General features: G+C 43.5%; 1 protein-coding gene across 1 annotated transcript in view; it reads right to left on the minus strand.

The window, feature by feature from the left end:
- Positions 1-23,742, minus strand: part of LOC120298012 (nuclear receptor corepressor 1-like) — a 123,976-nt gene that overhangs the window by 66,915 nt on the left and 33,319 nt on the right. The window contains exons 7-14 of the mRNA XM_039321327.1: positions 19,898-19,954; positions 18,260-18,312; positions 16,303-16,369; positions 15,284-15,456; positions 14,288-14,378; positions 12,607-12,785; positions 9,394-9,448; positions 7,879-7,980 (exon numbers count right to left, since the gene is read on the minus strand). Coding sequence (XP_039177261.1) covers positions 7,879-7,980; positions 9,394-9,448; positions 12,607-12,785; positions 14,288-14,378; positions 15,284-15,456; positions 16,303-16,369; positions 18,260-18,312; positions 19,898-19,954 — 777 coding nt within the window. The remainder of the gene's footprint in view (positions 1-7,878; positions 7,981-9,393; positions 9,449-12,606; positions 12,786-14,287; positions 14,379-15,283; positions 15,457-16,302; positions 16,370-18,259; positions 18,313-19,897; positions 19,955-23,742) is intronic.

Consider the following 23,742-nt stretch of genomic DNA (forward strand, 5'->3'; position numbering starts at 1 on the left):
TCATCTAGTCCAACCCCCTGCTCAGGCAGGAAGCCCTATTCCATTGCAGACAAATGGCTGTCCAGTCTCTTCTTAAAAACATCAAGTGTTGGAGCATCCACTGCTTCTGGAGGCAAGGAGTTCCACTGATTAATTGTTCTGTCAGGAAGTTTCTCCTTAGTTCTAGATTGCTTCTCTCCTTACAAAGGTTTTTTTTGTGGGGGGAGGGTGGAGAAAGGGGAAAAGTAAGGGTCTTCTGCAAAGCAGGATACAGCTTTTAAAAGCAGGCCATTTCTTAAAAAAAATTTTTTTGCCTCACGCAGCCAAAGAAACGGAGACTCCATTTCTTCTAGATGAGGCAGGCAGTGTATATAATTTTAATAAAGAGATAACTCTCAACAGAAAAGGCTGCTTGGAGCTTGGTCTTGAACCCAAGGCTCCTTGGTGACATCTGAGCTTGGTGGTTTTCTTGCAGAAGGCGCATTCCCTTCCATCGTTACTGCACGGATGATGTTAGCTAGTTGGGTAATGAAACGTCTGCAAAGAAATCGCCAAGCTTAGGGAGCTTGGCATGCCAAGACTTAAACTGAAAATTTGCAAAGTTAAAAAAAAAAAAACTCAGTTAAAGCTCAACCAATCAAACGGTTCCATTGTTGGAATCTCTCCCCCCCCCAATTTTAAAAAGAAGCTCTAAGTTCATTATTTATTGAACTGAGCAAACTGCCTGCCCCAAAGCCAAGTAGTGATTGATTGATGGACTGATTGATTGATTGATTGATAGACAGACAGATAGATGAATAGACACAGATGATATAGAGGTAGACAGACGGATAGTCAGACAGATGGATTGACACATAGATTATAAGATAGATAGATAGATAGATAGATAGATAGATAGATAGATAGATGGATAGATCTAATGGATAATTGGAGGATTATAGATAGATGATAGACAAACAGAAGACAGAGATGATAGATAGATAGATAGATAGATAGATAGATAGATAGATAGATAGATAGATAGATAGATAGACAGACAGAGATAGATCTAATGGATAATTGGATTAGATAGATGAAAGACAAGCAGATGACAAAGATGATAGATAGATAGATAGATAGATAGATAGATAGATCTAACGGATAATTGGAGGATTATAGATAGATGATAGACAAACAGATGACAAAGATGATAGATGATAGGTAGGTAGGTAGGTAGGTAGATAGATAGACAGATAGCTAGATCTAATGGATAAATGGAGGATGATAGATAGATAGGTGGATAATTGGAGGATGAGAATAGAATAGAATAGAATAGAATAGAATAGAATAGAATAGAATAGAACAGAATAGAACAGAATAGAACAGAAAGAGAGAGTGAGAGATTGATGGATGGAAAATGGGAAAGGTAATAGATGAAAAGAGAGACACAGATGAGGGAGGGATGGAGGATGGGAGGGAGAGAGAGAGAAATAGAAAGAGAGAAAAAGAAAAAGGGGGGAGAGAGAGTGAGAGAGAGAGAGAGAGAGAGAGAGAGAGAGAGAGAGAGAGAGATGATAGGTAACCAGATAAGAGAAACAGACAAAAAGGAAAAGCAAACTTCCAAAAACACAAACCTTCCATCGCCTGAAGCCTCTCGGATCATCGACGTACCTGAACGCTCATTGGGTGGCCAGGAAAAGAAAAAAGAAAAAGGAAAAAAGCAATCCGCGGCCCCCAGGAAGGGGGGGGGAGGCAAACAACCCACAAAGAGAAGGCAAAGTTTGCTGACAAGGCCCCCCCTCCCCCTCCCCGCCAGGCCTGGCGGGAGGAAAAAGAGAACCTGGCCCAGCCCGGAGGTGATTCCGGAGGGCAGGAGGAGGGAGGCAAGGAGGAGGGGGGGGGGTTAAAGGGGAAAGAAGAAAAAAAAAGACAATGAGGAGGAGGAGGGGGGAGGAGGAGGAGCAGGGTGTCTTCCCGGCTACTTTAATCCCCCCAGTGAAGGGAGAGACGGTCCCTGGCGCATGTGAGCGCCGCTAATCCCGACCCGACTGGGTTACCCGAGGTGATGCCGTGCCGAGCGAGGGCAGGATTGGCTGTCACCGCCTCGGCGTGTTTTTTTCCTCCCTGCTCAGATGGGCCAGGCGTGCCACCTGCCGCGGTTCTGATTCACGGGGCGGGGAGGGGGGGGCGACCCGAGGGAGGGGCCCCTCCCAGCCCTGCTCCCCCTGCCCTTGGCTCCTGCTCCTCCTTGCTCTCCTGGCTGCCCTCTGCAAACCGGGTGGGATCATTATGATGATGATTATTATCATCATCATCATCTTTTCTTCTCCTCCTTCTCTTCCCCTCTTTTTATTTTCTTATTTTTCTTCTTCCTTTCTTTTTCTTCTCCTCCTCCCTCTTCTTCTTTTCTTCTTCTTATTATTATTCTCCTTCTTCTTCCTTCTTCTTTTTCCTCCTTTTCTTCTTCTTCTCCTTCTCCTTTTCTCCTCCTCCTCCTTTCCTTGTTCTTTCTCCTCCTGTTCTTATTATTTTCCTCCTCTTTTCTTTCTTCTTTTTCCTTTTCTTCTAATTATTCTTCTTTTCTTCTTCTCCTCCTCCTCTTTCTCCTTCCTCGTTCTTCCTCCTCCTGTTCTTCTTCTCCTCCTCCTCCTCTTTTCTTCTTCTTATTATTCTCCTTTCTTCTTCTTTTTCCTCATTATTCTCCTTCTTTTCTTCTTCTCCTCCTCTTTCTCCTCCCTCGTTCTTCCTCCTCCTCCTGTTCTTCTTCTTCTTATTATTATTATTATTCTCCTTTCTTTTTCCTCTTATTATTCTCCTTCTCCTTTTTTTCTTTCTTTTTCTTCTTATTATTCTCCTCCTTTTCTTCTTCTCCTCCTTTCTCCTTCCTCGTTCTTTCTTCTCTTCTTCTCCTCCTCCTTTTCTTCTTCTCCTTTCTTCTTCTCCTCCTCCTCCCCTTCTTCTCCTCCTCCTCCTCTTTTCTTCTTTTTCTTTCTTCTCCTCCTCCTCCCCTTCTCCTCCTCCTCCTCCTCTTTTCTTCTTCTCCTTTTCCTTCTTCTCCTCCTTCTCCTTCTTTTTTTCTTCCTCTTCCTCTTCTCTTCTTCTTTTTCTTCTTCTTCTTCTTTTCTTCTTCTTCTTCTAGGGCAGCACGAGACCGGCTGAAGTCTGCCTGGGCTGGGTTCACTCAATTTTGCCAGTTTGATCCCTTCCAGATGGGGGGTGTCAGCTTCATGCCAGCAGGGAGAACAGGCGGACGGTGAGGGGCGAGGATGAAATATGGCTAGGAGATGATGGGGGGGGCACTGCAGTATTTCCATGGTCACCTGATTTACATTTGGATGCTTGACAACTCACTCACATTTATGACGGTTGCCATGGCTCGGGATCACGTGATCCCCTTTTGCGACCTTCTCACAAGCAAAATCAATGGAGGAAGCTGAATTACCTTACCAACCAGGTTACTAACTTAACAACGGTGCTGATTCCCTTAACGATGGTGGCAAGGAAGGGTTGTAAAATGGGGCAAAACTCCCTTAACAAATTTGTCCCTTAACCACGTAAATTTGAGGGGGCTCCCTTGTGGTCGTAAGCCGAGGACTACCCTGTAATTTGAAACCTACTGCCCTGTGCTTCCTTCAGCCTGCAGCCTCTAGCGGTCTATGCAAACCTGGAAATGATCTTAAAACACGATTACGGTCACAACGAGTGTATTGAACCCACTGTGTTGAAAACAACGCAAGGAACGCCCTGTTTCACCCGCTGAAAAAAAGGTTCAGACTCAAGAACTAGCAACACAAAAATGCAAAAGGTAAATCCAGCAGAAATAATATCTAACTGATGGCTCTCCGGTTTGACATGTGACCCTCGGTAATTAAGCCGGGTGGTTATTAATTAACCGGGACAAGCTTTACCGGAACTCATCAAATATCTGCTGCTCTACCCTGTAAATGGAGAACGAAATTTGGAAAGTGAGGAGAGGGAAGACATAAACGGGTGGGGTGAACGGCAAACGCCTAACATGGCTGCCTGCTCACTTGGAATAGAGAAAATGATCTTGAGGGAAATGTATGAGGAGAACGACTGAGGTAAAAGGGGTGAAGACTCCAGGGGTTCAGACTAGACTAGAAGATCTCCAAGGTCTCTTCCAGCCCGAAGACATCTTGCTGATTTAGTAAAGCAGTGTATTTCAACGTTGGCAACTTGAAATTGAGTGGATTTCTACTCCTAAAATCTCCTATCCAGCCTGCTTTAAGATGGGTGGACTTCAACTCCCAGAATTCCTCAGCCAGCACGCTTTAAGAGGGGTGGACTTCCACTCCCAGAATTCTCCTGCCAGCAGGCTTTAAGAGGGATGGACTTCAACTCCCAGAATTCCTCAGCCAGCATGCTTTAAGATGGGTGGACTTCAACTCCCAGAATTTCTCAGCTGTCATGCTTTAAGAGGGGTGGATTTCCACTCCCAGAATTCCCTAGCCAGGACACTTTAAGATGGGTGGACTTCAACTCCCAGAATTACCCAGCCAGCTTGCTTTAAGATGGATGGAGTTTAACTCCCAGAATTCCTTAGCTAGCTTGCGTTAAGAGGGGTGGGCTTCCACTCCCAGAATTCCCCTGACAGCCTGCTTTAAGAGGGATGGACTTCCACTCCCAGAATTCCCAGCCAGAATGCTTTAAGAGGGGTGGATTTCCACTCCCAGAATTCCCCTGCCAACCTGCTTTAAGAGGGATGGACTTCCGCTCCCAGAATTCCCAGCCAGCCTGCTTTAAGAGGGGTGGACTTCCACTCCAGAATTCCCCAGCCAGTTTGCTTTAAGATGGATGGACTTCCACTCCCAGAATTTCCCACCAGCATGCTTTAACGGGGGTGGACCTACCAGAATCCCCCAGCCAGCATACTTTAAGAGGGGTGGACCAACTCCCAGAATTACCCAGCCATTATGCTCTTTGTTGTCATGTGTGCCTTGTCTGTGTGTGTTGTGGTTTTTTTGGTCCGCGCTTACAAACTCATCTGGATTTTGTCCAGGGGTAGTTGTCAAGAGAGCTGACAACTCTAAGTACCGAACCTGGAACAGCCATTTTTTTCAAACCCTCTTGAGATTGGAGATCATTTTGGTTCCTTAGGAATATTATTTTTATTCATTTATATATGCACTTAAAATTACTTTTGCTTTCTTTTCCGATCAACAGAAGTGGTGGATAAGGTTTAAATCAGCATTTCTCAACCTCAGCCACTATAAAGTGGGTGGCATTCAACTCCCAGAATTCCCCAGCCAGCTATTCTGGGAGTTGAAAACTCATTTTAAAGAGGGCAAAGGTGGAAAAACATTGATCTAAATCAGGGGTCTTCACTTGGCAACTTTAAGACCTGTGGCCTTCAACTCCCAGAATTCCTCAGTCAGCCAGGGCTGACTGAGGAATCCTGGGAGTTGAAGTCCATAAGCCGGCTGACTGGCCGGCTGAGGAATTCTGGGAGTTGAAGTCCACAAGCTGGCTGACTGGCCGGCTGAGGAATTCTGGGAGTTGAAGTCCACAAGCTGGCTGACTGGCTGAGGAATTCTGGGAGTTGAAGTCTACAAGCTGGCTGACTGGCTGAGGAATTCTGGGAGTTGAAATCCACAAGCCGGATAACTGGCCGGCTGAGGAATTCTGGGAGTTGAAGTCCACAAAGTGGCAAAGTTTGAAAACCCCTGATCTAAATATATGTAATTGTGGTCCTCAACTTACAATTGAGCCCAACCTTTTTGTTGCTAAGCGAGATAGCTGTTCAATTAATTGTTTGTCTCATTTACAACTTTTTGGCACCGCAGTGGTTCAGCAAATCAACCGTAGTTGTGATGCCAGTATCACGGTTGTTAAGTGAATCTGGCTTCCCCATTGACTTTGCTTGTAGAGAAGGTTGCAAAGGGGGATTCTGTGACCCCGGGAACACTGTGATCGTCATAAATAGGAGGCAGTTGGCAAATCTGGATGATGTGACCCATAGGGATGCTGCAATAGTTTGTGTGTAAAATGGCGATGTCACTTTTTTTTTAAAGTGCCATTGTAACTTTGAGCGGTCACTAAACAAAGGGTTGTAAGCCAAGAACTAGAGGTAGCCCTCCACTTACATCAGTTCATTTAGTGACCGTTTGACGTTAAAACGGCCCTGAAAAAAGCGATTTATGACCATTTTTCACATTTATGACCATTTGCCACATCCCCACAGTCAAAATTCAGACACTTGGCAAATGGCTCGTATTTATGACGGTCAGTCTCCTGAGGTCACGTGGTCCTCTTTTGCGACTGTCTGACAAGCAAAGTCGGGGGGGGGGGAAGCCAGATCCACTTAACGACCGTGTGACTAATTTAACGGCCGCAGCGACTCACTTAAATGGGGCGAGAAAAGTCGTAAAATGGGGCAAAACTCATGTAACGTTAATTTCTCACTTAGCAACATAAACGTTGGGCTCAGTTGCGGCCGTTAAGTCGAGGACCACCTGTACATCTATTTCTGCCCGTCCCGAATTTTTGTGAAGGCCATTCAGCTTGCAATTGAGAACAGTGCTGGCGGGTAGCAATCAAAACTGAACGAATCAAACCCCGATCGTATCAAACCAGCATAACAAACCAGGAATGTACATAAGACACATAGTCAAGGCTGGAAATAATCCTCCCTTGCCCAACTGGATGGAGCCATTTGGGCGAGCCATTTGTCCGAAATGGTATATAGGGTTTCCTGCCTGAGCAGGGGGGTTGGACTAGATGACCTCCAAGGTCCCTTCCAACATTATTATTATTATTATTAACAACCTGCCTCCAGAAGCGGTGAATGCTCCAACACTGGAGGTTTTTAAAAAGAGACTGGACAGCCATTTGTCTGAAATGGGATAGGGTTTCCTGCATGAGCAAGGGGTTGGACTAGATGACCTCCAAGGTCCCTTCCAACTTTATTATTATATTATGGATCATCACATAGTCAGCCAGATGTTCAGATTGGATTTGGCATTTTGTCTACCTCTCGAATCCTTACCCAGGACCTGGGATAGGCAGATGTGATGTTTGATGGTATTACAGATATCGTCGCAGGATGGAAGCAGTTCCTAATAAGGCCGCCTTTTGCAATTGACTAATAGCGAATTTGTCAATGCCAATGGTGTTCAAGTGGTGCTCCAGTTGTTTTGGGATTGCACCCAAGGAGCCTATGACTATTGGTACTACCCTTGCTTGCTTTTGCCACAGTCTTTCTATTTCTATTTGTAGGTCTTTGTATTTTGTTATCTTCTCCAGTTCTTTCTCTTCTATTCTGCTATCTCCAGGCACTGCCACGTCCACTATCCAGACTTTTTTGTCTTTCTTATCGACAATTGTTAAGTCTGGGGTGTTATGTTGCAGGTGCTTGTCTGTTTGAATTCTGAAGTCCCAGAGCAGTTTAATTTTATCATTTTCTATGACTTTCTCTATTTTATGATCCTACCAGTTTTTGCTTACAGGCAAATGATATTTTTTGCAGATCTTCCAATGCACCATTGTTGCTACTTTGCCATGCCGCTGCTTGTAGTCAGTCTGTGCAATCTTCTTGCAACAGCTTACCAAGTGGTCCACTGTTTCTTCAGCTTCTTTGCACAGGCGGCACTTACTGTCTGTTGCTGTCTTCTCAATTTTGACTTCGTATGCATTTGTCCTTAAGGCTTGGTCTTGTGCAGCCAGAATTAGTCCCTTGGTCTCTTTCTTCAATTTTCCTGCTCTTAGCCATTACTATTATTATTATTATCATCATCATCATCACCATCATCATCATCATCACCACCACCACCACCACCACCTTGGCCCAATACAGGTGAATACATTCCAAAAGGAAGCATCAATTAAAAAAACCCCCAAAATAACACACAGCCTTTTCCATTTTAAGAAAACCAGGGACTAGAAACCTCAAATGCAACGCACCTGGTTTCTCCCTCGCCGCTTGCCGTAGTTCCGTCGCACCAGGGCCTTGTAGTTTTCATTTTTCTTGGTCAAGTAATAATACAGGACGCAGTCGGGCACGTTCTGAAAGGGCGAAGGGGGAGACGGTTTTTAAGACGTAAACCTTTCCCAAAGCAGACACTAAGGCGAGACTCTCTGAATATTCTGCGCAGCAAAACCCCACACAAACACAAAACGCAACCGAGAGACGGGACAGCCACTTCATATCAGATGCTAGTAAAAATTTTCCTAGCGCTAAGAGCAGCTGGAATCGCCAGCCCAAATAAGGAGCCGGCTTCCATTGGATGGAGATTTATTTATGATATCCTGCTTTTTATTATTTTTACAAATAACCAAAGGTGATGGACGTATCCAACAGACCTTCCTCTTCCTATTTTACCCATGAAAAAAACCGCGAGGTAGACTGCGCTGAGAGGGGCTGGCCCAAGGTTACGCAGCCGGCCTAAGGTGGGACTAGAACTCACAGCCTTATGACAGTGGCTAGGCATTCTAATCCTGCTTTAAGCACAAAAGACAGCTGGGTGACTTTGGGCCAATCACTACGAGACGGTGAGGTCTAGTCCCGCCTTAGCCATGAAAGCCAGCTGGGTGACTTTGGGCCAATCACCAGGAGACGGTGAGTTGTAGTCCCGCCTTAGGCAAGAAAGTCAGCTGGGTGACTTTGGGCCAATCGCTAGGAGATGGTGAGTTCTAATCCCGCCTTTGGCATGAAACCCATCTGGGCAACACTGGGCCAATCATCTGGAGACGGTGAGTTCTAGTCCCACCTTAGGAACAAAATTAAATTAAAATAACAAATCAAATAAAATAACAAATAAAATAATAATAAATAGTAAAATAAGTTAATAAAATAAAATAGAAAAATATAATATAAAATTAAAATGAAATCAAATAAAAATGATAAATCAAATAACAAATCAAATCAAATCAATAAATTAAAATCAAATAACAAAACAAATCAATCAATAAATTAAAATCAAATAACAAATCAAATCAAATCAATAAATTAAAATCAAATAACAAATCAAATCAAACATAAAATAAAATAAAATAATAAAGTAAAATAAACTAATACAATACAAAAATAAAATATAAAATTAAAATTAAAGTAAATTAAAATAACAAATCAAATAAATCAAATCAATAAATTAAAATAAAATAAAATAAAAATAAATCAAATCAAATCAAATTAAAATAACAAATCAAATCAAATAATAAAGTAAAATAAACTAATAAATTAAAATAGAAAAATAAAATATAAAATTAAAATAAAAGTAAAATAACACATCAAATCAAACAATAAACAATAAAATAAAATAAATAATAAAATAAAATAAATAAAGTAAAATAAACTAATAAGATAAAATAGAATAAAAATAAAATATAACATCCAAATAAAATAAAACGTAAAATAAAATATTGTGCCCTGCAGCTTATGGCCTCATTATCCTCCATGATAACAAAGCACCCTCTTACCTTTCTTTCCAAATAGGAAGCAATCAGGCCAAAATTCTTAGGATGCTGGACAAATCTGTGATAAAAAACCCGAAAAAAGAGACAGGTTTAGCAGACTCCCTGATTGACAGACAGGCCTACAACAGGCTTAATGTTGTACATAGTATGTTTAGGTGTGTGTCGTGTACGTGTTCACTTTGAGAGCGGGCAACTACATTTCATTTTTGACGTGTGGTGCTGTGCCCACAGGGGAAAAAAAATGACAATAAAGGTTATCTCAGTGATGGCGAACGTTTCAGAGACCGAGTGCCCAAACTGCAACCCAAAACCCACTTATGATTCATCGGGTGTGGCCCATTGGGTGGGCGTGGCTGCAGTGGTAACAGCAGACTGGGTGGGACTAAAAAGTTCAATCAATCAATTCCAACTTTGCAAGATCGTTTTTTTTTCCCACGAGAAGTTGAAATTGATTGACTGATTGAACCCCCTTTTTTTTTGCACACGGCGGCGGAGGCCTAAAGCGAAAAGATTTTATAAAACCCAGCTGAAGGCCTAGGACTGGGGTGACGGCGCGCGTGCCCACAGAGAGGGCTCTGAGTGCCACCTCTGGCACCCATGCCGTAGGTTCGCCACCACTGGGTTATCTTATCTTACCTTATCCCCTCCCTTACATTACCAGGCCCAGCTGGGCTCAGGGCCACGTCTGGCCTCTGCAGAAGCCGAGTGTAAACCAGGACAGGAAGTGGACAAACCAGTTTTCCTTAGTACCAGCCAGTTTACCTCACAGAGGTCTGTCTGCCTATCTAACCCAGATAGCATTGGCCTGTGTTATTTTTATTTTTTTTAAAAAGCTAGAGGAGCATTTCAAGAGATAATGAAGCAAGGTCCCTTTTAGGGAGGGCTTGGATTGAAGAGGCCATTTCACCTGAAGGCACCTGACAGGACTTCTGACGATCAGAGAGCTTCCTGAATATGCAGCCCTTATATTTGCAAGGATGATAGTAGTAGTAGTAGTAGTAGTAGTAGTAGTAGTAGTAGTAATAATAAGTGGGTTTTGGGTTGCAGTTTGGGCACTCGGTCTCTAAAAGCTTCGCCATCACTGAGATAACCTTTATTGTCATTTTTTTTTCCTGTGGGCACAGCACCACACGTCAAAAATGAAATGTAGTTGCCCGCTGTCAAAGTAGTAGTAGTAATAGTAGTAGTAGTAGTAGTTGGAAGGGATCTTGGAGGTCATCTAGTCCAACCCCCTGCTCAGGCAGGAAACCCTATCCCATTTCAGACAAATGGCTGTCCGGTCTCTTCTTAAAAACTTCCAGTGTTGGAGCATTCACCGCTTCTGGAGGCAGGTGATTCCACTGGTTAATTGTTCTCACTGTCAGGAAGTTTCTCCGTAGTTCCAGGTTGAGAAGAGAAGAGCAACTAAGAGGATTAAAGGCCTGGAGACTAAAACATAGGAAGAACGGTGGCAGGATTTGGGTTTGGCTGGTCTAGAGAAAAGAAGGACTTGGGGGGATATGATAGCAGCAGTCCAGTTTTTGTGGGGCTTCCACAAACAAGAGAGGGGGGTTAACCTATTCTCCAAAGCACCTGAAGGCAGAACCAAAAACCGTGGATAGAAACTGTTGCTTCTCGTCCTGCCTTCAGGGGCTTTGGAGAACAGCTTGACTCCCTCTTCTTTGGGGCAGCCCCTGAGATACTGGAAGGCTGCTATCATGTCCCCCCTTGTCCTTCTCTTCGTTAAACTAGACATACCCAATTCCAGCAACCGTTCCTAGTTACCTGATGTTACCTAGTTAGGTGATGAAACGTCTGCAAGAAAACCACCAAGCTCAGAGAGCACCAAAGACCCCAAAGTCATCTTCCTCGTCCTCTCCTCCTCCCTGCAAACTCCCCTCTCCTCTAGCACTGATGATGTTACCTAGTTGGGTCATGAAACGTCTGCAAGAAAACTATCAAACTCAGAGAGCCCCAAGGACCCCACAATCCTCTTCTTTCTCTTCCTCTTCCTCCTCCCTCCCCCCTCTTCTTCTTCTCTTCCATTCTGCAAACACCACTCCCCCTTCCTCCCTAGCTCGACAAGAAGATGTTGAGACTCTAGAAAGAGTGCAGAGAAGAGCAACAAAAATGATTAGAGGTCTGGAGGCTAAAACATATAAGGAACGGTTGCTGGAATCGAGTATGTCTAGTTTAATGAAGAGAAGGACAAGGGGGGACATGATAGCCGTGTTCCAGAATCTCATGGGCTGCCCCAAAGAAGAGGCAGTCAAGATATTCTCCAAAGCACCTGAAGGTAGGACAAGAAGCAACGGATGGAAACTAACCAAGGAGAGAAGCAACCTAGGAACTTCCTGACAGTGAGAAAAAATAACTAGTGGAACAACGTGCAACCATTTTCTTCTTATGCTTTACTCTTAGAATTAGAATTAGATAATGCTGGGAGGAGGAATGTGCATGAGAGTTTAGCTAGACATAACAACACTGGACCTAGCATGAGAACCAAGGTTATTGAAATAAGAGATGATAAGAAATAGCCAGGTTGGAGAACTGGAGGGAAAGCCCGCATTTCAAACTAATAGGAGAATGTGATTTATGATGGTTTATTGGAGGAGGGAATTGTGCTTTGTTACTTTGTATCCAGGGGAAGAGAATTTAGTTTTTGGTTTCAACTATGTAGTGCCCATACTTTGTTTCCCGAATAAAAGATTCTTTAAGGTAAACAATGCCTCGAAGTTCTTTTGAAGAGTTTCATCTGTCAGAACCATGACACCATGGCCCAAAAGCCAGAAAGGGGCATTTTACTTACTTTGGTGGTTATTCCTCTCCACTGTACACATTGCACAATCTCAAAGTCAGCGCCCCACAAAACACTTTCTTTCAAATCTTTGTGACTAGCATTTTCTCCAAAACCACCCCAGTAGCAGATAAAGAAAAGCTCTGTTCTTCAAGTCGGTAACCTTATTGCTCAACTCTAATCATTTTTGGCACAGTTGTTAAGAGAACTCACGCAGTCGTTAAGCGAATCAGGCTTCCCCCCCGTGACTTTTTCCCCCAACGGTTGTATAATCGCTCACGGCTTGGTTAGTGGTGGAAATTCTAACCCCAAATGCAGTCGTAACTCGAGGAGTACGCTTAGACATGTACACGCCAGACGGCGCAAAGACCGTGCAAGACTTGAGTTGTATGCCAGCGATTTCTCTCCAGAGGAGGAAATAACGGGGGGGGGGGGATTACTTTTCTTTAAAGATCTCCTTCTCGTGATCGGTCCAGACGTTCATGAACTGCCGATCCTTGTAGACCTTCATGGGGTCCTCCATCAGCCCATTCATGTTGATGAACTTCACGCGTCGCTGTTCGGCATCGAACATCATGGGGGGGATGACGGACAGCTGGCGCATTTGCTTCTCGTTGTTCTAGAAGCAGGGGGGGTGACGGGAGAAGGGGGGGAAGGAAAAGAAGAAGAACGACACAATGTGAACACTGACTGCATCGTTTCTACCTCTGCTGAGTGGGCCCAGGTCAGCCAGCACATTGTAAGGTCCGTGCTGGCAGATCTTCAGTTCCTGGTTATTTCCCGAAGACTGAAGAGACACAGAAACAGAAAGAAAAAAGGAAAAGGAAAAACAGGAAGAAAAAAAGAGGAAGGGAGGGAGGGAGGGAGGGAGAAGGAAGGAAGGAAGGAAGGAAGGAAGGAAGGAAGGAAGGAGATAAAAGGAGGGAGGGAGGGAGAGGAAGGAGGCATGATGGAAGGAAGGAAAGGAAAAAAGGGAGGAAAGAAGGAAGGAAGGAAAGTTCAAAGGAAATGAGAAAGAAGAAAGGAAGGAGGGAGGGAGTAGAATGAAGGGTTAGGGAGAGAAAGAAAGGAAGGAAGGAAGGAAGGAAGGAAAAAAAGGGAGGGAGGGTGGAAAGAAGGAAGGTTCAAAGGAAGAGAAAGAAGAAAAGAAGGAGGGAGGGAGTAGAATGAAGGGTTAGGGAGAGGAAGGAAGGAAGGAAGGAAGGAAGGAAGGAAGGAAGGAAGGAAGGAAGGAAGGAAGGAAAAAAGGGAGGGAGGGCACAAAGAAGGAAGGTTCAAAAGAAATGAGAAAGAAGAAAGGAAGGAGGGAGGGAGTAGAATGAAGGGTTAGGGAGAGGAAGAAAGGAAGGAAAAAAGGGAGGGAGGGAGGGAAGAAGGTTCAAAAGAAATGAGAAAGAAGGAAGGAGGGAGGGAGTAGAATGAAGGGTTAGGGGAAGGAAGGAAGGAAGGAAGGAAGGAAGGAAGGAAGGAAGGAAGGAAAAAAAGGGAGTGAGGGCAGAAAGAAGGAAGGTTCAAAGGAAATGAGAAAGAAGAAAGGAAGGAGGGAGTAGAATGAAGGGTTAGGGAGAGGAAGGAAGGAAGGAAGAAAAAAAGGGAGGGAGGGAGGAAAGAAGGACGGTTCAAAAGAAATGAGAAAGAAGGAAGGAAGGAGGGAGGGAGTGTAGAATGAAGAGTTAGGGAGAGGAAGGAAGGAAGGAAGGGGAGGGAGGTTGGGAGGAAGAAAGGGAGAAACCAACAGCCACCATCTCTTCCCCCCCCCCCATCGTGTGTGATTCCCTTAACAAGTCTAGTGATTTGAACAACTGGCGCAAAAAAAAAAAAGCTTGTAAAATCAGCTCTGACTCATTTAACCACCCACTTGCTTAGCAACGGAAATCCTGGTCCCAGCTGCGGTCGTAAACCGAGGACTGCCTGGACCATACCCCTAATTATTACTGTTTTTTTTTCTTTTTTCTTTGTTTGCCTGACCTAGAGACGGCCCACCACTTAAAAAAAGACAACCCTCTACAAATATCTAAGATCGGTCTACCCGGGAAAAGCACCTCCCCCTCCCCTTTCCCAAACCCTCCGAGGGGGAAAGGGGGAAGGTCCCCACCCCACCCCAGCCCCGATCACCCTCACCTCCTGCTCCGACAGCCCGTCGATGATCTCCGAGATTTCGTGCTCGCTCCGAGCGATGGTGGCCGAAAGGCCGGTTCCTCTTTGACCCACCCTGCAGGTGCCACAAGGAAAGAAGGTCAAGGAGAAGAAAGTTTTGGGTTATCTTTTGGAATAATAACAACAACAACAACAACAACAAAGTTGGAAGGGATCTTGGAGGTCATCTAGTCCAAACCCCCTGCTCAGGCAGGAAACCCTATATACCATTCCAGACAAAGGGCTGTGCAGTCCCTTCTTCAAAACTTCCAGTGTTGCAGCATCCACAACTTCTGGAGGCAGGTGGTTAATAATAATAATAAAGTCGGAAGGGACCTTGGAGGTCATCTAGTCCAACCCCCTGCTCAGGCAGGAAACCCTATATACCATTCCAGACAAAGGGCTGTCTGTTCTCTTCTTAAAAACGTCCAGTGTTGGAGAAGGAAGGAAGGAAGGAAGGAAGGAAGGAAGGAAGGAAGGAAGGAAGGAAGGAAGGAAGGAAGGAAGGGAAGGCAGGCAGAACAACAGAGTTGGAAGGGACCTTGGAGGTCATCTAGTCCAACCCCCAGCTCAGTCAGGAAACCCCTATACCATTTCAGACCAACGGCTGTCCGGTCTCTTCAATAAAGAAATAAGTTACATGAATCATTTCATTTTAAAGGTTAAATGAATCTTTCTTTCATAAACACGTTTTTAATAAAGATCAATGGCCTTTAGATTAAAGAGCTAAAGGTTAAATAAATTAAAAAAAAAAAATGAAAGGAGGAGAGCCAGGAGAATGGAAGAAGAGTCCTCAGGATGGATCAGGCCCAGAGTTCTGCCTTCGGGGAACAGGAGCCACTGCAGAAAAGGCCCGGCGGATGGAAGTCTTTAGCGGACCGGGCCCACAAGGTACCGCTTCTGCTGAGCATGATGGGACGGGCAGAGGTGGTCGGGAAGAGGCGGTCCCTCAAGTAGCCCGGCCTCCTGGTCCTGCCTTACCGTTGGAATCTCTCCTGCTGTTCCCGCTGCTTCCGGATCTCCGGGAACTGCTTCTCGTAATATTCCCGGGTTTTGCTTTCTTTGGCCTTCCGGCGGGGGTTGTTCTCGATCCGGTCCACCTTCTTCTCCCAGGCCTCCATCAGTTGGTCGTAGCGCTGGCAGATCTTCTGCTCCTGGGGAGTCCCCAAAGACCGAAGAGTCGGAGTCAGAGAGACTGAGAAACAGGTAGAAAGAAGGGGAGGGAGAGAGAGGGAAGGCGGGAGAAGGAGAGGGGAAGGAAGGGAGGGGAGAGATAGAGAGGGAGGGAAGGAGAGGAAGAGGGGAAGGGAGGGAGGGCAGATGAAGAGATGGAGACGGAGGGAAGGAGAGGGAGAGGGAGGGAGAGAGGGAGAGGGGAAGGAAGGAAGGAAATAAAGAAAGAAAGGAGGGAGGGAGAGGGGAGGGAGGGAGAGAGGGGGAGGGAGGAAGGGGGAGGGAGGAAGGGAGAGGAAGAGGGGAAGGAAGGAGGAGGGAGGGAAGAAAGAGAGAGAGAAAGAGAAAGAGAGGAAGGAAGGAAGGAAGGAAGAAAAAGAAAGAAAGAAAGAAAGAAAGAAAGAAAGAAAGAAAGAAAGAAGGGAGGGAGGGAGGGAGGGGAGGAAGGGAGAGGGGAAGGAAGAGGGGAAAGAAGGAGGATGGAGGGAAGAAAGAGAGAGAAAGAAAAAGAGAGGAAGGAAGAAGAGAAAGAAAGAAAGAAAGAGAGAGAGAGAGAGAAAGAAAGAAAGAAAGAAAGAAAGAAAGAAAGGAGGGAGGGAGGGAGGGAGGGAGGGAGGGGAGGAAGGGAGAGGGGAAGGAAGAGGGGAAAGAAGGAGGAGGGAGGGAAGAAAGAGAGAGAAAGAAAAAGAGAGGAAGGAAGAAGAGAAAGAGAGAGAGAGAGAGAGAGAGAGAGAGAGAAAGAAAGAAAGAAAGAAAGAAAGAAAGAAAGAAAGAAAGAAAGAAAGAAAGAAAGAAAGAAAGAAAGAAAGAAAGAAAGACAGCCATACCCTTTGTTTTCTGGCATGATTCCTTCGCTTGAAAAACAAAATCAGCTTTTTTCTCATCACTTGGTTCCTAACCCAAAAAAAAAAACAATGGGGGGGGGGGGAACAGGGAGACAAACAAACACAACACAGCTAAGACAAGGTTTCTTTCATTCCGTATCACGGCTTATTCTCAGGCAAATTTCACCTCGGAATGTTCCCCCTTCGCTTACAAAAGGCAGCTAGTGTCCTATTTTGGTATATGTGCTTTCATCGGGGAGCGTGTGTGTGTGTGTGTGTGGAGATACTAGTTGTGTTGATAAAAAGCGTGCAGAAGGCTTTTTTGTGTGCGTGCGCGCGGAAGAAGTCACCCACGGTGGAACGCCTGCCTGCCAAAAAAGACTATTAATCATTAAACCCCAGTCCCGGGCATCAGCCTTACGGAGAAACAGTTCGTACCCCTGAACTTGCTATCGAGATACTCGTAGTCCTAGACTTGCAATCACCCGTTTAGTGACTGTCCGAAGTTACAACGGCACTTCTTTAAAAAAAAAAAAGGCATTGACAATTGGTCCTCACACTTACGACCGTTGCAGCATTCCCCTTGGTCACATGATCAAAACTCAAGCGCGTGGCGATGGTGCATATTTATGACGGTTGCAGCATCCCGTGTGTGTGTGTGTGTGTATGTGTATGTGTGCATGTCATGTGTCTATTGTCACTTGCGACTTTCCCAACCGGCTTCAGACAAGCCAAGTCAGTGGAGGGGGGGGGAGAGACGGATTCACTTAACGACCAAATCACTGCGGTGATTTGCTAAGCCCACAGTGCCGAAAAATGGTTCATAAAATTGGGTGGTGACTCACTGAATGACTGCCTCGCTTTGCAATGGACATTCTGTTTCCAGTTGTGCTTGTAAGTTGAGGACCTCAGTTGAGCGTATAGGGTTTCCTGCCTAAGCAGGGGGTTGGACTAGATGACCTCGAAGGTCCCTTCAGACTCTGTTTCTATCCTATCCTATCCTATCCTATCCTATCCTATCCTATCCTATCCTATCCTATATTCCATTCCATTCCAGTTCTATTCTACTCTAATTATAATTCTATTCTATTTTAATTTTAATTCTATTCTATTCTATTTTCTATTTTGTTCTGTTTTGATGTTTTATTCTCTATTCTATTATCTATTGTATTCTATTATGTTATGTTCTAATCCAGTGGTTCTCAACCTGTGGGTCGGGACCCCATTTGGGGTCAAACGATCATTTCACAGGGGTCGCCAAAAAACGCAGTCCGCCATTTTTTCCCTTTTCTTTGGCCACGCCCCTGGCACCCGGTGATGTATAAGTGGTTGGGGGTCACCACAACATGGGGAACTGTATTATGGGGTCGCGGCATTAAAAAGGTTGAGAACCACTGTTCTAATCTATTCTATTCTATTCTGTTCGATTTGATTCTATTTTCTATTCTATTCTATTTTCTTTTCTATTCTATTCCATTCCACTCCATTCCGTTCTATTTTGTTCTATTCTGTTCTGTTTTATTCTGTTCAGTTCTATTCTATTCTATTCTTCTATTCTATTCTTCTATTCTATTTTATTCTTATTCCATATTCTATTCTATTCTATTCTTATTCTTATTATACTCTATTCTATTCTTATTCCATATTCTATTCTATTCCATTAATTCTATTCTATTCTAATTCTAACTCTATTCTATTCTGCATTCTATCCTATCCTATCCTATCTGCATTCTATTCTATTCTATCCTGCATTCCATTCTATTCTATTCTATTCTATTCTATTCTATTCTATTCTATTCTATTCTATTCTATTCTAATCACAACTAAAACCACTAAAAGGGCAAGTATAAAACAAGCCAGGAATTTCATCTCAAAAAAAAAAAAAAGTAATAATAAGACCTTCCCCCTCCCCCTCCCTTGAAGCAAGCATTATCCCAAGGAGCCCTTTCTTCTTTCTTACGTTTTGATGTTTTCATGGTACACTTTTGTGTCGGAAGGCTGGTTGTAAAGAGGCTGCAAGGGAAAGAGACAAGAGAGTTCATTATAATTTATGTCTGATTTAAGAGGAATCAGCACCCAGCTCTCCCTCAGCTGAGGGACAACCTGCTCAGGATCGACCCACAAAGAGAGTTTTTTGCCTGTTTCTCCAGCTCTGTGTTAGAAAGACGTGGCTAGAGGGGGTTTCCTCTCTATTTACACATGGGGGGGGCTGGTCCTACGGGTGGGTTTTTTCTTGGGAGTTAAACAGAGCGCAAAATCCCCCCTCCCTCCTAGCACTGATGATGTTATCTAGTTGGGTAATGAAATGTCTGCAAGAAAACCACCCAGCTCAGAGAGCACCAAGGACCCCCACAGTCGTCGTCGTCGTCCTCCTCCTCCTCCCTGTCTCCTCCTTTACTCCCTTCTAGCACTGATGACATTACCTAATTGGGTAATGAAACGTCTGCAAGGAAACAACCGGGCTGAAAGAACTTCATTTCAATCCTGAGCTACAATATTGTCTTTACTGAAACTTTTTTGAAAGAAGCTAGGGCCCCCCAGCCAGAATCTCCAAAACTTCACATTCTTCTGTTCATTTAGCTCCTTCCAAGGTTGGAAAAAATAAAATAAAATAATAAATATAAAATAAATATAATAAAATAATAAAATATAAAATAAAATAAATAAAATAAAATATAAAATAATAAAAATAAAATAAAATAAAAAATAATATAAAATATAAAATAAAATAAAAAATAAAATAAAATATAAAATAAAACAAATAAAATATAAAATAAACTAAAATAAATAAAATAAAATATAAAATAAAACAAATAAAATATAAAATAAAAATAAAATAAAAATAAAAAATATAAAATAATAAAAATAAAATAAAAAATAGAAATAAAATAAAATAAAAAATAAAACTAAAATAAAAAATAAGAATAAGAATGAAATAATTAGAAAATAAAATAATAAAATAAAATATAAACTAAAATAAATAAAATAAAATATAAAATAAAACAAATAAAATATAAAATTAAAATCTAAAATTAAAATAAAATATAAAATAAAAATAAAATAAAATATAGAATAAAAATAAAATAAAAAATAAAAAGAATAAGAATGAAATAATAATAAAATAAAATAATAAAATAAAATAATAAAATAAAATATAAAATAAACTAAAATAAAGTAAAATATAAAATAAACCAAATAAAATATAAAATAAAAATCTAACATAAAAATAAAATAAAATATAAAATAAAAAAAAAATAGAACATAAAATAAAATAAAAAATAAAATTAAAAAAAAAATAAGAATAAGAATGAAATAATAATAAAATATAATAAAATAAAATTTTAAAACAAACTAGTAGGGAAAAAGAGAAAGATGGAAAGCACCGTATTTCCCAAACACCCCATATTCTCAGCTGAGAAGCAATTCGGAAGCAACCGTTCTTTTATTCAGCAAACAAACCAGGATCCCTGTTCCCAATCCAAGCAAACACGGTTAGGCCAGAGAGCTTTGCTTCTGCTCCTGCGTTCGAAGAAAGTCCCTTTTCAAGAAGGGGATGAAAAGCCGTAAGAAGGAGAAAGAGAGAGAGAGAGAAACTCACCAGCTCCACTTTCGGGCCCAGCCCTTCGAAAATCTTATGAGCTTCCTCGGCTTTCTTCTGCAAGGCAGGGAAAGAGAAATAAAGATTTATCCAGAATTTCCAAGGAACCTTTGTAAAATCTCAGTAATTCAATGTTCTTTTATAGCATTGTGGTTGGTGAATATGCTAAGCAAAAACGCTCCTTTTCAAGGAAGTGTTTTCAGAATTACAGGCGGTCCACAACTTACGACTGTAACGGGAAATTTTATCATGTGGTGCCTGATTTTATGGCCTTTTCTGCCACTGCCGTTCAGAGAATTGTTGCAGTTGTTACGAGAATCACGTCACCGTGAGGAGGCGGCAACGGTCGTGAAGGTGAGGATCCGTCCACAAGTCACTTTTTTCGGGGCCATTGCAACTTCGAATGGTCATTGACTGGTCACTGGTCCAAAGTCACCCAGCCAGCTTTCATCCTAAGGCGGGACTAGAATTCACAGTCTCCTGGTGATTGGCCCACAGTCACCTAGTCAACTTTCATGCATGAAGGCGGGACTAGAACTCACAATCTCCTGGTGATTGGCCCAGTCACCCAGCCGGCTTTCATGCATGAAGGCGGGACTAGAACTCACAGTCTCCTGATGATTGGTCCACAGTCACCCAGCCGGCTTTCATGCATAAAGGCGGGACTAGAACTCACAGTCTCCTAGTGATTGGTCCACAGTCACCCAGCCAGCTTTCATGCATGAAGGCGGGACTAGAACTCACAGTCTCCTGATGATTGGCCCACAGTCACACCATTGGCTTTCATGCATGAAGGCAGGACTAGAACTCACCGTCTCCTGGTGACTGGTCCAAAGTCACCCAGCTGGCTTTCATGCATGAAGGCAGGACTAGAACTCACAGTCTCCTGATGATTGGTCCACAGTCACCCAGTTGGCTTTCATGCATGAAGGTGGGACTAGAACTCACAGTCTCCTGATGATTGGTCCACAGTCACCCAGTTGGCTTTCATGCATGAAGGTGGGACTAGAACTCACAGTCTCCTGGTGATTGGCCCACAGTCACACCATTGGCTTTCATGCATGAAGGCGGGACCAGAACTCACCGTCTCCTGGTGACTGGTCCAAAGTCACCCAGCTGACTTTCATGCATGAAGGCAGGACTAGAACTCAGAGTCTCCTGGTGATTGGCCCAGTCACCCAGCCGGCTTTCATGCATGAAGGCGGGACTAGAACTCACAGTCTCCTGGTGACTGGCCCAATGTCACTCAGTGAGCTTTCATCCTAAGGCGGAACTACATTAGTGGCCAAAATTGTGGAAACCTTTTGGGAAAAGTGTACAGTAGAAATGCCACCTTTGGTTAAGTTTCCACCCATTTTTCTTCTAATTTCTTTATAACTGTAGCCTTGTTCACTTAGTAATACTATTTTACATCGCTTTCTGGGCAACCAGTCAACTCTTTGCACCATGACTTTCATTTTATTACGTTTTACAAGCTCACTAAATGAAAGAACACAGAAAAACCCAACCAACTTGATAGCCATTACATAACACACTGACAAATGTCCTCCTCTCGGCTTCAACACATGACATCAATAACTGGATCCTACTGTGATCTGATTGGCTCATGGCCAAAACAAGAGGACACCTGATTGGCTCTCTAAACACTCCTGCTCATTGGCTACAATCAGGTGAAGGAAAGCTACCTGAGACCAACCTGAGCAAATTGTGCTTCTTTTTTCTGGTTATTTGGCTCTAACTTTTCAGAGAACACAATACAGGCAATTGAACAAACTTTGTTGCATTGCATTTTTGATTAAATTATCTTTCCATTGGTATATAATTTTATGGTACTACTTCAAAAAGAAAGGGGTGTTATTAGCCATCAAACCTCAAAAATACACTTTTTCCCAAAAGGTTTCCACAATTTTGGCTGCTACAGTCTCCTGATTTCCAGCCTTAACCGCTAACACAGTGGTTCTCAACCTTTTTAATGGTGCGACCCCCAATCGGTCGTAAGTCGAGGACTACTCAACCGGTCGTAAGTCGAGAACTACTCAACCGGTGCAGCACCGTTTGCAGAATGGGACTTTTGGTGGGCTCAGCAGGGCAGAGACAGCCTGGACAATTCCTATTGGCTTTTGAAAGCCAATAGAATTAGACTCTATTCAAGAGAGTCTATTCTATTGGCTTTCAAAAGCCAATAGAATAAAAGGGAGTAGCACAGCTAAGGAAAAGGGGGAAAAAAATGGCGGACTGCGTTGTTAGGCGACCCCCGTGAAATGGTCGTTCGACTCCAAATGGGGTCCCCACCCACAGGTTGAGAATCACTGCGCTAACGGGATCTCTTTAATGTTTTTCTTTCTACTTTTGTGTGGCCCATAAAATTCGATAAATAACAACAGTCATTTCTTTTGCCATTTTGCAAGACAGTCCACAGTTCAGCGCTGGTCTTTTTTTTTGCCTCCGTTGTGAGAATGTTACAAAACACAGGGCGACCCGTTATCGACCAAAAAGGAACAACAGTCTGTCTTAAAAAAAAAAAACACAACACACACAAAAAAACACAACATCTGGGCTGCTCTCCGAAGTTAAACAGGGTCTGCTCAGGTCAGAACTGGGAGGAGAGACCACCCGGAAAGCTGTTTCCAGCTGTTGGCTAGACCGGGAAGGCGAAAAACATATCCCAGACAAAGGCGGAAATAACTTTCTTTTTTTTGAAACGCTCCCAAGAAAATGGGGAAAAATCCCCAGAAGCCGAGTTCGACAGAAGGGCGTTATTCCATTTACTTTGATCATAGTGTAAAGCTGCCAGTTTTGGTTTTGTTTTTTCTTTTAACCCTCGCCTACACGTCAGTCAGTCCCTCGAGTGAACTGTTTGCAGACAGGGAAAAAGAACTATGTAACAGAGTAACGGAGTTGGGAGGAACCTTGGAGGTCATCTAGTCCAACCCTGCTCAGGCAGGAAAGCCTATCCCATTTCAGACAAAGGGCTGTCCAGTCTCTTCTCAAAAACCTCCAGCGTTGGAGCATTCACCGCTTCTGGGGGCGGGTGGTTCCACTGGTTAATTACCTAAACCTAAACCTAGAACTAAGGAGAAATTTCCTGACAGTGAGAGGGATTAACCAGTGGAACAACCTGCCTCCAGAAGCTGTGAATGCTCCAACACTGGAAGTCTTTAAGAAGAGACTGGACAGCCATTTGTCTGAAATGGTATAGGGTTTCCTGCCTGAGCGGGGGGTTGGACTAGATGACCTCGAAGGCCCCTTCCAGTTCTGTTGTTCTAATTCTTCTGTCAGGAAATTTCAATTTAATTCTAGGTTGCATTGCTCCTTGGTTCATTTCCACCAGTTGCTTCTTGTCCTGCCTTCAGGGGCTTTGGAAAACAGGTTGACCCCCTCTTTTTTGTGGCAGCCCCTCAAAGCCCCTCAGAGGTAAAAATAGATGCTGAGACTCTAGAAAGAGTGCAGAGAAGAGGAACAAAGATTAGGGGACTGGAGGCTAAAACATATAAGGAACGGTTGCTAGAATTGGGTATGTCTAGTTTAACGAAGAGAAGGACGAGGGGGGACAGGATAGCAGCCTTCCAGTATCTCAGGGGCTGCCATAAAGAAGAGGGAGTCAAGCTGTTCTCCAAAGCACCTGAAGGCAGGACAAGAAGCAACGGGTGGAAACTAACCAAGGAGAGAAGCAACCTAGAACTAAGGAGAAACTTCCTGACAGTGAGGACAATTAACCAGTGGAACAACCTGCCTCCAGAAGCGGTGAATGCTCCAACACTGGAAGTTTTCAAGAAGAGACTGGACAGCCATTTGTCCGAAATGGTATAGGGTTTCCTTCCTCCTGAGCAGGGGGTTGGACTAGA

This window comes from Crotalus tigris, unplaced genomic scaffold (genome assembly GCF_016545835.1).
Source record: "Crotalus tigris isolate CLP2741 ecotype Arizona unplaced genomic scaffold, ASM1654583v1 scf7180000023738.1706062, whole genome shotgun sequence".
In the NCBI taxonomy this organism is placed as follows: Eukaryota; Metazoa; Chordata; class Lepidosauria; order Squamata; family Viperidae; genus Crotalus; species Crotalus tigris.